Source organism: Lacerta agilis, chromosome 12 (genome assembly GCF_009819535.1).
Source record: "Lacerta agilis isolate rLacAgi1 chromosome 12, rLacAgi1.pri, whole genome shotgun sequence".
NCBI classification, from domain to species: domain Eukaryota; kingdom Metazoa; phylum Chordata; class Lepidosauria; order Squamata; family Lacertidae; genus Lacerta; species Lacerta agilis.
In genome coordinates this window covers 34,626,714-34,641,874 of record NC_046323.1, presented here as the reverse complement: position 1 = coordinate 34,641,874, position 15,161 = coordinate 34,626,714, and the positions used below count along the sequence as shown (strand labels likewise).

The window sequence follows — 15,161 nt, the reverse complement described above, 5'->3', positions numbered from 1 at the left end:
TGGATCACGTTTGGTCCAAACTCTCCGCTATGACCTGTCCATCTTGACCTGTCCATAGCTTGCCTGAGTAATTCAAGCCCCTTCGCCACGACAAGGCAGTGATCCATGAAGGGGGGCTTATATAGAACTCAGCTACAAAGCAACAGTAACAACTTTCTGCAGTTACCCAATACCTGAACGTCAGTTTACAATCCTTCATTTGCATATGCGGACCTGAGTGAAAACTGCAGCAGAATGAACTATATACACACACCCCTAGTGGCCTAGGGTGAGAACTTCAATACATAACACCTTTGGTCGATATTATTGACATCCAACACCTTTTTAGAATGTGGCTTTTTTGGGAGTGGGGTTTATTGGGTTATTGCTTTTGGTTTGATTTTATATGTTGTAGTCTTGTTGTAAACCGCCCTGAGACCTCCAGGTATAGGGTGGTGTATAAGTTGAATGAATGAATGAATAATGAAGTTTGCTGTAGTGACTCCATACATTCTAATCAGTGCTGGATTTATGTATAAGCTAAACAAGCTATAGCTTAGGGCCCCACTCTCTTGGGGGGTCCCCCCAAAAAATTAAAAGGGGAAAAAAACTGGGTGCACATTTCTAAAATATAAGATAAAAAAAAATGCCTTTAGATACCCATTAGGTCCATAAATTACCATATAGCATATATTCAACACAAAAAACAGCGACAATTTGTTGCTGGCAAAGGACAGCTGGATATATAAAGGGCCCCATTACCTTCAGTAGCTTAGGGCCCCATCAAACCTAAATACAAAAGGCACAATCGCATTTATATTGAAAGCTGATGCAGAAGTAAGTCCCTCTGTGCTCAGAGGAGCTGACTCGCTTGTAAGTGTTTAGGATTTCAGCCTAAAAAGAACATTCAAAATTTACAGACCAAGCTTGATAGCAACTTTATCACTACAGCTGAAAGGATGGAGACAAGAGAAGCTTTTAAAGGGAAAAAAAATCAGCTGCATAATGATACTTCATTAAGCCAATTCCAATTTATGAAGTTACTATGTGCACGCATGTAGAGTGTGGCAGAGTTCCCTTCAAATATTATATTTCAATTCCCATCAGCCCCTGGCAGAATGGCCAATAGTTAGAGGTGATGGGAGTTGCATTTTAGCAACAACTGTAGGGCTACAGGTTCCCCATACCAACATTAAGAAGGCGGGATTGAAACTGTGGAGTTGTGGGAAGGCTCTCCAAATCTCACTACCCCTCAGCTCAAGAATTACTATTTATATGTTTAGTCAATCGTATTTTTTAACATTTAATTTATGCTTTTAGTGAAAATGCAGGAGCGTTTGGTGCAAGAAAACCCCCCAGAATCCTCTTTAATTGGATTCCCTCAAATTAGTACAATTTGTTAATTGCTTTATTCTTTAAATAATTTATTAGCTTTCAGAACTGCTGTCACTTCCCTGGTTGGACCTGCCTGATTTGAAGGGGTTTTTACATTAGGCTGCTGATGCGGCTGGATGGTTGAGATAATTGCTGTCAGAAGTCCACATTCTTGTTTTAACAAGCATCTACATGCAAAACTGTGTGTTTAAAATCATTTTAGGCAGGCAACATTAGCACCATTAGCATTGAAGCCTGTTGTCAAGCAGAGCACTCCCTTGAAAGAACTCTGGAAACAGATCTAATAATTATTTTTCCCAAATTCACTGTAGCTCTACCAGTGAAAAGGCACAGTCTCTTAGCAAACTGGCTTTTCAGAAGGTGCATTAAATATATATAGTTTTAGGAAATCTTATCACACAAAGACAAAGGACATATTTTCCATCAAAAATACGCCACAGAAAAATTTGTATTTAAGAACACAGGAAGATGCCCCAAACTGGATCAGACTATTTGTCCAATTTATTGAATTGTTGAAAGATCCAGCCAATTCCCTCTTGCTTCCCAATAGGCTCGGAACTCTGTTCTGACATGATGTATGAGAACGCCCTTTGCGATTTTTACCACAGGTGCTCATACAGACAAGAAATGGTGTAGCAGCTAAAGGAGTGCTTTAACTCTTCAGCTGCCGGAGGTTAGCTGAATAAATAGCTCAAAACAAATCCATGTAGGGTAACAAAGCAGTGATCCTTCTTGATTGGATTGGGACATTAAGCAGCGCTAGACATTTGTGCAACTGGCAATTTAGTTTTTAAAATGTTGTCCACATGTTTCCTAGCCACCACTCTTTTTGAAGCATCTCCTCTTTTTCTGCGCTCCTTTTTCTTTACCTAGTTTTCCCTCCCTCCCTCGTACATTTACTTTTGAAAACAGAATCAACACAAACCTTCAACAAAAAAGATAAAACAGCGATGTTTGCCAGCATACAAAACCCAGGAAGAGATTTGAGTGTAACGAGGGACAGATGATGATGGGTGCTGAGCAAACTTGTCTGGAACTGTTCAAGTGTGCTTTGTTCTGACTAAGTCCAGCAACATTTGATAGCAAGAAGCAGGCTGAATGGGAAAAAAAGCCAAGGATTAAAATGGAAAGGATTATAAACTTGGCACAGAAAAGGAGACTGAGACTGCCGCAGAAGTGATGTCCTGATAATGAAACCCGAACTACGGCACTGTGCTACTTTTATATCTAGTTCATCTTTACAAAAGTTATTAATATGGCTGGGGTTCAAAGAGAACATTAGTATGTCTAAAGCACTTCTGAGATGAAATTTTTGCCAATTTCCCTTTCTGTCTGCTGCAGCCTGTTATTCTGTGTAGCAGGTTGCAGTAGACCACTGGTCTTCAACTGGTGGGTCACGGTCTGATCCAAGGTGGGTCACACAACAGATTTTCCAGTGAAGCTTGTCAATTCTAACATTAGAGGAATGCACAGAATTGTGCTGAAACTCAATTTCCTAAGTATTAAGGACTAGCCAACAGGATCTGCACTGCTCTTTCACCTATAGCAACATAGTACATTGTTGACACTGTTTTGTTCACCCTTTCATACTTTGGTCTTCCCTACTTTGCTAATACTTTTACAGTTGCTATCTCATTTTATTACATGGGTTCTTTCCCTGTATGTATCCCACGATGGACCATGTCTTGTTAATATCTGATAGAACACATATGTTTATGGACTTGGGTTTTTGCTAGGTCAGCATAAAAATGATTAACTTAAAACTCAACTCTATTCCCACTATCTAGCACAGGCTTCCTCAACCTAGGACCCTCCAGATGTTTTGAGACTACAATTCCCATCATCCCTGACCACTGGTCCTGCTAGCTAGGGATCATGGGAGTTGTAGGCCAAAAACATCTGGAGGGCTGAAGTTGAGGAAGCCTGATCTAGCACATACTAAAGAACTGTAGAAGACACACAGGGCTGGTTCAAGACATCTTGCCGCTTGCCATCAAAAGCAAGATGCCACACAGACTCATTCCATCTACTGAAGCCAACCAGACTGGCAACTACAGCACTGGCAGCAGGACAGCGTCCTCCACAGCACCAGAAGACATTAGGCAGGACAGGCCACATGGACACAGAACTCTGTCCTCTTATGACCTTGTTGCTGCCTTCAGAATAGCACAAATCCAAGGATAATTAGTACTCTTCAAGCAGGGGGAAAACCAATAAGGGAGACAGCTCTTGGATCACAAATGCATAACACTGTATACAAGTAAGTCTCAAATGATCCCTCAGTTCAGGGGTAGCCAATGTGGAGCCCTCCAGAGTACATTGTCAGAAGAAGAAGAAGAGTTTGGATTTGATATCCCGCTTTTCACTACCCGAAGGAGTCTAAAAGTGGCTAACATTCTCCTTTCCCTTCCTCCCCCACAACAAACACTCTGTGAGGTGAGTGGGGCTGAGAGACTTCAAAGAAGTGTGACTAGCCCAAGGTCACCCAGCAGCTGCATGTGGAGGAGCGGAGGCGCGAACCCGGTTCCCCAGATTACGAGTCTACCGCTCTTAACCACTACACCACACTAAAGGCTAAAGGCTCCCATCATCCCTCATGATTGGCCAAGCTGGCTGGGGCTGATGGGGGTTGTAGGCCAGCATCATCTGGAGGGTACCATGTTGGCTACCTTAATTTATCAACACACATTCTCGAGTCCTTTGTTTCTAGTACTTCCCATCTGTTACTAAGCTACCTTCAGACAGATGTGCATGCCATGTTCAATGCCTTAGCTTTTATCTACAAAGCTTCGCTGTGCATTATCTAAAAGGAAGCGCTATAGCTCCGAGGCAAGAACGGCAATTGACAGCCTTTACGCTCCAAACAGAGCAAAAGCATATAAACACTTGATGACCTCATCAGCCCAGCAATCAAAACATTCTGAAGAGTCTGTACAAGACAGCTGAACTTGCTCTCCAAAAAAAAAACAACCAGCAGTACCGTTTCTCCTGCCTCCCTTTCACTGTCAAAAAACAACAGCCATGAAACAGCTTCTGGAGAAAGAGAGGTTGAGACCAGTCATTAAAGAATCCATGTAGCTAATTAGGTTACACACATTTCCTTGGCTAGTGTAATTTTTTTTTTTTTTTTTTAAAAAAGAAGCTTTTGTACCTATAAGGTCAAAGTCAGACATCAGGTTAATAGAATTAAAGGTGATTTTCCATTTTTTTGAAATAATGTATAGCTACAGAACAGAACTCAGCACTGGTAGACAGTTGTATCAGTGTTATACTATCTGTGTGCATGTACAAACATGTACACAACTCACTCAGTAACTGCATTACCAGTGTTAGAAACTGAGATATGAAAGCCAGGAGTTAAATGGCACCTTAAACCTAGGTTATAGGCACAACAATGGAATGTCTAGGCACACTTTTTCATAACAAGAATACAAAGCTGAAAATGAATGAACTGCAGCTAAAATCTTAAATTAATTTTTCACACGGTCTAGACCTCATCTGAAGATTGCAAAAAAGAAGAAGCCATGCTTCCCCTGCCCACCCCACCCTCTAATATTCTTAAGAGGATCTCTTCTTCAGTCTTCAGAGAGTGGCTGGAAGTGGGGAGGCAGAAAAAGGTCCTCCTTTCCTTCCACTCTGCAGTTTTAATCTGAAATCTTAGGCACAGTACTGCACCCAGAGCTCAGAAACAGCTCGCGCTAATGAAATTCCCTGTCGCATAATGCACCTAGAACAATAGGAGTTTTGAACGGTGTGCACCATCAATTTATAATTTGCACAGGTGAAATTATGCATGGCAGGCAAACCTTTAAAACAATTGGTCTGCCCAGTTCTGAGGGATCCTGGCCCAGTCTGTACCTTTTGCAGCTTCCATGAGATCACCTGCAGGAATATTTGGGCTCAAGAATCACAGGGAGTTGCCAACAATAGGTTTTGTGATTAAAAGGGCACCCACAATTCCATGATTGTGGCCACATGTGCAGCCCCATAAAAAGATAACAACTGAGGCCCATGAACTTCATGGATGATTCTGTGTGAGCCATCAAAATAGGCCAGGGTACAAATTTCCATATACCACACATTTACTGGGTTTCTCCAGCTTCCTTCCCCAGTATAGTCCCTGCAAAGACCCTCCTGAAAGGCAGAGAATATAGCAGAGATGGATTCAACATGGCGTAATGAGATGTAGCCAGAAGTGTACTCTGCCAATCCTTCCCTTCTTGATTTTTTCTTCCTAGCCATGGCCCGGGACAATGTAGGGATGTCAACCTATTTGAATCAGCCTGACGACAGAGAGAGCTGCTTCCAAATGCGCTGTGGGGAGTGCATACACACTTTTAAATTAAGGGGGTAAACCTATAGTGCAGGACTAATGTTAGGAGTATCTCTTGCTTCATTTTGGGAGGGGGAGGAAGTGGAAAGAGGGGGGGTTACAAATGCTTGAAAAGGGAGGATTTGAGTATTCTATCTTAAAATCCATAAATGGAAAAATAAACACAATGAATATAGGTTAATACTCTAGACATATTAAGCTTTTGTTTGGAAAGTATCTGTGGCTTCTGTTCTTTTTCCATGTCCTCGTATTTGGAGTTAGGGAAGAATGTTCCCTCAGATCAGATTGGCAAACCTAGGTGGTTTGTCACAATGCCCATCACATTTTCCAATTATGTTAATACCTGTATGTAATTTAGATGTGGCATTCCAGCGAATATAGTCTGTGTCGTCCTCAGAGCTAAGCAGCCAGAGGTAAATCTCTATTAGCTTTACAGCCTTCCTGTGCTCTTCCCTGATTGCAGCCTGACAGCTTGTTCCAGCTCTCACAAACATTTAATGTTTATTCATGTTCCTGCTGAAGTCCATGATTAAATAAGTCAAATACTGACACCAACAAAAGCAGGACCCGGCTCACACCTCCATCCCAGAATTAACCGTGAACGTATTGAATAACATGTGTCTTTCAATTAAAGACAGCACACAATTCACCCTGAGGAAAATGTCAGGTGCCAGTAAAAGGCTATTTTCAAGGAGGCAGAACATTACCAGAAAATAGCTAGACTTCAAGCGGTGATATACAAAGCTATAACTTTGTGAGCCAGATTCAGCATCGGACAAGTGTTCCTGGTTTGCAAGTTAGCAACTGCATAGAAACAATAATCCTGATCCATCTAGGGTGGCTAGTTAGATGGCACCGAAACCAGGGAAATGGGCTGCACTCAACGAAACTCTACTAGGAGTACATCCATTGAAATGAAAAGACCCAAGTGAGGTATGTTCATTAATTTCATGGGTCTGCTCTGAGTTTGATGGTGTTGGGAACAACTCCATGCTTCACTAAAAGAGAGAGAGAGAGAGAGAGAGAGAGAGAGAGAGAGAGGGATAGGTATTCATAAAATTTTATAAAATAAAAGTCTAGGTATTTATAGGTTTATGAATAATATATATTACCTGTATGAAAAATGCAGTACAGTAGGGAAGACTGTGACCAAGCTAACCTGCATTCTTACTCAGTTTACTTGCCAGGTGCTGACTGTTGATAGACAAATCTACAGTGGCTCTCCTATTCTTTTCTTTCTTTCTTTTTTTAAAAGGCTGCCCATCACCTCCCACAGTAAGACAGCTAGGCAGATGATGAGGCAGTTGCTGTGCCAACAGATCCTGCCCCATCAATGTAAGGTAGGAATGCTTGGACCATGTTTTAATTTTCATCCATTCACTCCATGCTGACCCTGGGCCAATTGTGCTGTATTTATGAATTCTAAACTATAATTTGGGCTGAGGTTGTGTGTACAGTGATGCTCTTCCATGAAACATGCCGTCCATTCAGAAAACCAGTGACGCTGAAGCTGTATAAACCAAAACTGAGCCACAACAGAAAAAAAGATACAATAGCTGCAAATTTTCACTGGCATATTACCAGTCATCACAATAAGCCCTGCTAAAGCTTTTTTTTTTTTTTTTTTTAACAAAATGTACGTATAGAAAGAGAGAGCTGAAAATGGAAAATGCAGCTCCGTTTCCCTTTGCTCTCATGCTGGGAATATCAAGCGTGCACTGGCGACTGAAGTGAATTGATTGTTCTGGCTTATAAATGCATTTACTTGTTATAGCTGCATTGGGTTTTAACAATACCGAATACTTTTGTGCATGCCTCCCACCCCAGAAAAAAAAATCATAATCCTTATATATACAGAACAGCACAAGGATTAAGGATAATGTGATTTTATGATTCTTATTATTTTAAATCACACAACCACCTGGGCATCATGCTTGTCATAGCAAAAGCTTCTACAGGCTATACAGCAAAAGTAAATCCTCCACACCAAACTCTATGAAAGCCTATCAAAAAAGCATGACTGGCGAGATATGATTGTGTTTGTCAGTCACATCAAAAGCTGGATTATTACTGCGTTTCACAGTGATGAAGGTCAGCACAAAACCTGTTAGTGGATAAAAACAGACCCAAGTCTTCCAATACCACAGGAACGAACCAAGCTTCAACTACAGCATTCACTACGATGGGCAGACCAGCCAAACCTCAAGCGGTGGAAACAGCAAAGGCGAGAAGACGTCTTGTCATTTCGGTGACTCCATGAATGCAAGCATTATTTATTAGAACTAAGTGCAACACGATCGCAGCTGCGTTCTATACGCAAAACAAACACAATGTTTCCACATTAACCACGCTTTCAAATTATATTAAACCTTGTACAAATATAACTGGAGCAGTCACTCTGCCTTTAAAACATTCATATTTACATGAATTTCCATAATCAGTATTCTACTGCCTGGTCACAAGATACTACTGGATGGCACCATCAGTGCCACCAAAAGAATACAAATGTTTTAATATTGGTGAACCAATGGCAACTAACTAGCTTATCTCTCTGTTTCTGTCTCTCTCTCAAAACCTACCTGTATTGCAGGGTTGCTGCGAGGATAAAATAGGGGAGATCATGGCTGCCACCCTGAGATCAGTATGAGAAAGCGTGTTCTCCTTCATGGAGAGCACGTGTTGCGGTGGGGGCTAGCAAGACACCCCTCTGCTGCTGGGCGGGTTTGTATGGATGGCCACTACTGTGATTGGGCTCTGGCTGTCATTGGGGAGATTCATATGTTGCAACTTGTTGATGGACAGTCCAGAGCCTATAAATGACCCTGCATTCAGCGTCGGAGCCCTCCTGGCTTCGTGCATTGGATCGCCCGCCCTCCCGCCCTGTTATTAGGCCTCTGCATTGACCTTGCTATGCCTGTCATGGGGTCGTCTGTGTTGTAGCTGGGGCCTGGTAGGAATTTTTTTTCCATTTGGCTGATTGGCTGGTGCCACTTGGTTTTCGCCTACTGCGTAGCAATTAGTCACAACTTGTAAGGTTGGCGGTTAGGCATTGGTTATAAATTGGTTTGGGAGGGGCAGAGTTGGCTGTGGTTGCCCCTCCTATGCTGCGAAGGGGCAGGTTGGCTGTGGTTGCCCCTTCAAGGCTGCTGCTGCAAGGGGAATTTCGTTGAAGGAATCCAGGGGTTCACCATGCTTGTCCGTTTCCCCCGGTCGGGGGACAGGGCCCACGCAAGAGCCCCTGGGAGCATTTGGGGAGAACGGGCGCACATTCTCTCCCCAAAGCATTTTCCCCTATACTGACTCCACAGGCGGGTGGATGTCAGTTCTGTCCCCAGAGGGACAGATAGTCTTAACCAATGCCTAAGCAACCACTCACTTATTTTGTATTCAATAAAGTTGTGGCCAAATTAATGCCAAAAACCTTAAACTTATATCTGGTGTGAAGTGTGTTTTACTTGAGGGGTGGTTTGGGGACCTCGACACGCAAAGACAAGGATAAACATATAGTGAATAAATGTAGTGTCCCTCTTGTGATGCATGCCCATCCTCCTGTCTTCTTTCAACCACACTCAACCCAGATCAGAAAGGATAGTGTTGGAAGGGGGCTTTCCAAACATCACTTCTAACGTGGGCATGTGAGATGTGCCCTTTGGAATGGGACTGTTCCCAGACCTCAGCTCTCAGCTGTGATGAGGCAAAATATTGGGGCACACGAGATGCTACCCACTGCTGGAGAGAGGAGTAGAGCAGGCATAGGCAAACTCGGCTGTCCAGATGTTTTGGGACTACAACTCCCATCATCCCTGGCCACTGGTCCTGTTAGCTGGGGATGATGGGAGTTGTAGTCCCAAAACATCTGGACGGCCGAGTTTGCATATGCCTGGACTGGAGACTATTCCATGCTATAGCTCACCATTCAGACACCACCACCAGGTGAGCAAGAAATGGGAGAACTCAAGTGTTGCATTTTTCTATGAGCTGTGGCTGAGGGGGAGAGTGTCTCCTTTGAAAGCCCTGGTTTCAATCTCCAGGTAGGTTTGTGAGAGGACCCTGTCCAAACTCCTAGAGAGCTGCTGCAAGTCAATATAAACAATTCTGAGCTAGATGAAGTCATGGTCTGATGCGATGTAAGGCATGTTCCTAAGTTTACATGTACAACTGCATTGCTCTTTGTTGAAGGAAAACCTTGGATAACAGGCTGTGGATGGGCCCTGCCCAACTTGAGTGAAATATTTTTTCCCGATCTCATTGATGTTTTTTCTTCAGGGGGCAATGGCTTTCCTCTAATGTTCCAGTTGCCCTCTAATGTTTGGGAAGAGGAAATCTTGCCAAAGAGGGACTCTGCTTGGTTAGTATAGCCAGCAATAATCCCAGAGCTTGTAGCCAAAGAAGACATTTCTGTTCAATAAGACTAGTTTCCATTTTGTTCAGTGGCTTAGTGCACTTGGCATGCCACAACTTGAGGCAATCAGAGCCAAAAGAATAAAACGCAAGATTCACCACTGCTAACAAGCCTCACCCAAACTAGTTGGCAACAACTTCTTCTTCTTTTTTTTAAACTAACTTCTCACTCGCTCTCATTTTCTTTACTCATCACAGCCAAACTTCAATTTGGAGTCTTGCTGGGAACAGGAACATGTGCATTCGTTCTTAGGACCACCAAGACACAGGAAAAATCATGGCAGCTGATGTGTTGGAGGTTGTCATTCATTTGCAGTAATCCATAAAAATGGCAGATGGAAACAGGCAGACCAATCTACTCCTGATATCCTAACAAGGCAAGGGCCAAAAAATAAAAATCAGTTGGTATGCCAAAGTCATTTGAGAGACTGGATATAAGCATAAATGACACCACGACGTGCACATAATTAACTGTTCCTATACAAAGGATTCAGGCTGACTCACCAATAATAGTTTTAATAAATGGCTACACAATTTCTTAAACCCCAGCAAAGTGTTAAAGCTGCTCTTCACGAAAACCTGGCAGTTCAATTGCTTGTTAATACGGTAAGTGCCAAGGAGTATGCTCCAGTAGCCAGCAGAGATCAATAACCAGCAAATCAAGGACTCGGGCTTGAAAAATGGAAATCTACTATTCTCTGCTAAACATTGGATTGATTGGTATCATTTTCCAATACTTTTTTTTTTTTTTAAAGCGTATTTGGCACCCACAGCATCGCATTAAACCCAATCCATCATCTGCCTCTCTTTCCTCTCCCCATTTGCAAAGCTGTTGACTTCACAAAGGTCACCAAACAATGGAGAAAACTACGAGCGGAGCCAAAACAACAAACGGTACAAAAGATCATTTTATTTACTTGGGTGGACACATTAATGAATTTTGCTTAGTCTGGGAAAAGGCACAGTGCAGCCCTGGCAGAACTTGCCACGTACAGAGAGTGATGCAAGAGCTTTGCCTGTAGAATGTACGGTAAATGGTAATTAAGCAATTAAACATGAAAACAACGCGGGGCAGGTTGAACTAATGCTGCCTCATTCCTCTCACAACTTCTTCTGCCTCAGAAGTTCTTATAGTCCCAAAATGGCACATGCCCTGTTTGGCTAGACCAGAGTCTTGCAATTGTCAGAGGGAAACTGGCCCAACTCTCTGGCCCCACACAGGGCAAGATCGCCTTTGCACTGATCTCCCTACCTCAACCCTCCTTAACTAGACGATGACCCACACGCCCTACTATATGCTAGCCCTCTGTGTGCATGCAATTTCCATGAGAACTGCATACTCTTCTTCAGTGCCTGCAGTTTACTCTATCATGAAAGCATTCTCTATTAAATCCTCTACTCTCTCACTCTGCAAAACAACTGTCTAATACTTGAGTTGTTTCCTGTTGTTGCTGGGTTTTGTTTTGTTTTTTGCTCCACACTTCAAAAGTCCTCTGTTGTACCTGCTTCTCTCCCAACTCCATTTCACCTCTGCAAGTTCACTGCTCTCCATCTTTAATTTTATTTTTTAAGAGCGAGGGAAAGAAATCGGACAAGCAGTGTGTTACTTCCAGGCACCTAGCCCATTTTATGCCACTGTGCAGGTGAAATAATAGGAGATGGCTACGGAGGTGAATTCTCGTCTAAGGCCACAGTATTATCCATAGCTATGAAAGGTCAGCGTTACTGGTATACAAGAGTGCGTATTTCTGCATTGATTTATTTTTACAGCCTTTTCTTAAGGCTCCAAAAATGGTGGAGACCTACCAGGAGGAAATGTTTCCCCAGCCACTTCTGCAGCTACCTATCATTATGTGAACACCTACTGGACGAGATAAATGTTTAAAAGGACAAGATGATTACTAGCCTATCAACAGCTTGCAACTTCTAAAATAAATTGTCTGACCTAAGGTAGACCCAAGATAAACCCAGAAGGGTAAAGTGAATGCTGGCACTTCCCTTCTTTATTATTTACTCTCTCTTTTTTGAACAATACTTCCTTTTTTGAAAGCACAGAGTTCAAATGTGAAAATGCAAAAAATAAATAAATCTAAGACATAAATAGATACTCTTAAAAAGCTGAGCCACTGATTGTACCTAACCTGACCCCTGATGCCCTAACAGGCCCCCATCTGCAGTCTGCAAAGCAATGCCATTTTACTGTGATAAATGGTCACTTCCCTCAGCTAGCACAAACTGCACGACAGACGGTGCTTCCCAAAGCCATCTTTTATCTCAAGCGTTTTAAAGAGAAATGTTTTTCTCTCTTTTTCCTATTTGGAGGAGCAAGGGGGAGGGGCGAGGGGAATCAATAACAACAAGGCTTCAAGAAGATCCCCCAAATTCCAGTATTTTCTGTCTGGCCAGGACAAAACAGGCAAATATGAGGTAAAATATACAGACAGGGGAAAAAATCAAGAGCAAGTTAACTTCAAGGGTGGTATTCAACAAAGTTTCAGTGGACACACTGAAATTAACCAGCCTAATTTAGTCCTGATCATTAATTTCAGTGGGTCTACTTTGTTGTTGTTGTTCAGTCGTTCAGTCGTGTCCGACTCTTCGTGACCCCATGGACCAGAGTACGCCAGGCACGCCTATCCTTCACTGCCTCCCGCAGTTTGGCCAAACTCATGTTAGTAGCTTCGAGAACACTGTCCAACCATCTCATCCTTTGTCGTCCCCTTCTCCTTGTGCCCTCCATCTTTCCCAACATCAGGGTCTTTTCCAGGGAGTCTTCTCTTCTCATGAGGTGGCCAAAGTACTGGAGCCTCAACTTCAGGATCTGTCCTTCTAGTGAGCACTCAGGGCCGATTTCCTTGAGAATGGATAGGTTTGATCTTCTTGCAGTCCATGGGACTCTCAAGAGTCTCCTCCAGCACCATAATTCAAAAGCATCAATTCTTCGGCGATCAGCCTTCTTGATGGTCCAGCTCTCACTTCCGTACATTACTACTGGGAAAACCATAGCTTTAACTATACGGACCTTTGTTGGCAAGGTGATGTCTTTGCTTTTTAAGATGCTGTCTAGGTTTGTCATTGCTTTTCTCCCAAGAAGCAGGCGTCTTCTAATTTCGTGACTGCTGTCACCATCTGCAGTGATCATGGAACCCAAGAAAGTGAAATCTCTCACTGCCTCCATTTCTTCCCCTTCTATTTGCCAGGAGGTGATGGGACCAGTGGCCATGATCTTAGTTTTTTTGATGTTGAGCTTGAGACCATATTTTGCGCTTTCCTCTTTCACCCTCATTAAAAGGTTCTTCAATTCCTCCTCACTTTCTGCCATCAAGGTTGTATCATCAGCATATCTGAGGTTGTTGATATTTTTTCCGGCAATCTTAATTCCGGTTTGGGATTCATCCAGCCCAGCCTTTCGCATGATGAATTCTGCATATAAGTTAAATAAGCAGGGAGACAATATACAGCCTTGTCGTACTCCTTTCCCAATTTTGAACCAATCAGTTATTCCATATCCAGTTCTAACTGTAGCTTCTTGTCCCACATACAGATTTCTCAGGAGACGGATGAGGTGATCAGGCACTCCCATTTCTTTAAGAACTTTCCATAGTTTGCTGTGGTCGACACAGTCAAATGCTTTTGCGTAGTCAATGAAGCAGAAGTAGATGTTTTTCTGGAACTCTCTAGCTTTCTCCATAATCCAGCGCATGTTTGCAATTTGGTCTCTGGTTCCTCTGCCCCTTCAAAATCCAGCTTGCACTTCTGGGAGTTCTCGGTCCACGTACTGCTTAAGCCTGCCTTGTAGAATTTTAAGCATAACCTTGCTAGCGTGTGAAATGAGTGCAATTGTGCGGTAGTTAGAGCATTCTTTGGCACTGCCCTTCTTTGGGATTGGGATGTAAACTGATCTTCTCCAATCCTCTGGCCACTGCTGAGTTTTCCAAACTTGTTGGCATATTGAGTGTAGCACCTTAACAGCATCATCTTTTAGGATTTTAAATAGTTCAGCTGGAATATCATCACTTCCACTGGCCTTGTTGTTAGCAAGGCTTTCTAAGGCCCATTTGACTTCACTCTCCAGGATGTCTGGCTCAAGGTCAGCAACCACACTACCTGGGGTGTATGAGACCTCTATAGCTTTCTGGTATAGTTCCTCTGTGTAATCTTGCCACCTCTTCTTGATGTCTTCTGCTTCTGTTAGGTCCTTTCCACTTTTGTCCTTAATTGTGGTAATCTTTGTACGAAATGTTCCTTTCATATCTCCAATTTTCTTGAACAGATCTCTGGTTTTCCCCATTCTGTTATTTTCCTCTATTTCTTTGCATTGCTCGTTTAGAAAGGCCCTCTTGTCTCTCCTTGCTATTCTTTGGAAATCTGCATTCAATTTCCTGTATCTTTCACTATCTCCCTCGCATTTTGCTTGCCTTCTTTCCCCCGCTATTTTTAAGGCCTCATTGGACAGCCACTTTGCTTTCTTGCATTTCTTTTTCATTGGGATGGTTTTCATTGCTGCCTCCTGTATAATGTTACGAGCCTCCATCCACAGTTCTTCAGGCACTCTATCCACCAAATCTAAGTCCTTAAACCTGTTTTTCACTTCAACTGTGTATTCATAAGGAATTTGATTTAGATTGTATCTTACTGGCCCAGTGGTTTTTCCTACTTTCTTCAGTTTAAGCTGGAATTTTGCTATAAGAAGCTGATGATCAGAGCCACAGTCAGCTCCAGGTCTTGTTTTTGCTGAGTGTATAGAGCTTCTCCATCTTTGGCTGCAGAGAATATAATCAATCTGATTTCGATGTCGCCCATCTGGTGATGTCCATGTGTAGAGTCGTCTCTTGTGTTGTTGGAAAAGAGTGTTTGTGATGACCAGCTTGTTCTCCTGACAGAACTCTATTAGCCTTTGCCCTGCTTCGTTTTGAACTCCAAGGCCAAACTTGCCAGTTGTTCCTTTTATCTCTTGACTCCCTACTTTAGCATTCCAATCCCCTATAATGAGAAGAACATCCTTCTTTGGTGTCATTTCTATAAGGTGTTGTAAGTCTTCATAGAATTGGTC

The 15,161-nt window shown here is 42.7% G+C and overlaps 1 protein-coding gene across 3 annotated transcripts in view; it reads right to left on the bottom strand.

Annotated features, from left to right (window-relative positions):
• Nucleotides 1–15,161, bottom strand: part of PLXDC2 (plexin domain containing 2) — a 232,312-nt gene that overhangs the window by 169,918 nt on the left and 47,233 nt on the right. The window contains exon 1 of one of the 3 annotated variants that reach the window (XM_033164882.1): nucleotides 10,283–10,316. The exons of the other annotated variants lie outside the window; for them this stretch is intronic. Within the exon in view, the coding sequence (XP_033020773.1) occupies nucleotides 10,283–10,301 (19 nt within the window). The 5' untranslated portion in view covers nucleotides 10,302–10,316. Of the gene's footprint in view, nucleotides 1–10,282; nucleotides 10,317–15,161 lie in introns of those variants that run through there. 3 annotated transcript variants of the gene reach the window in all.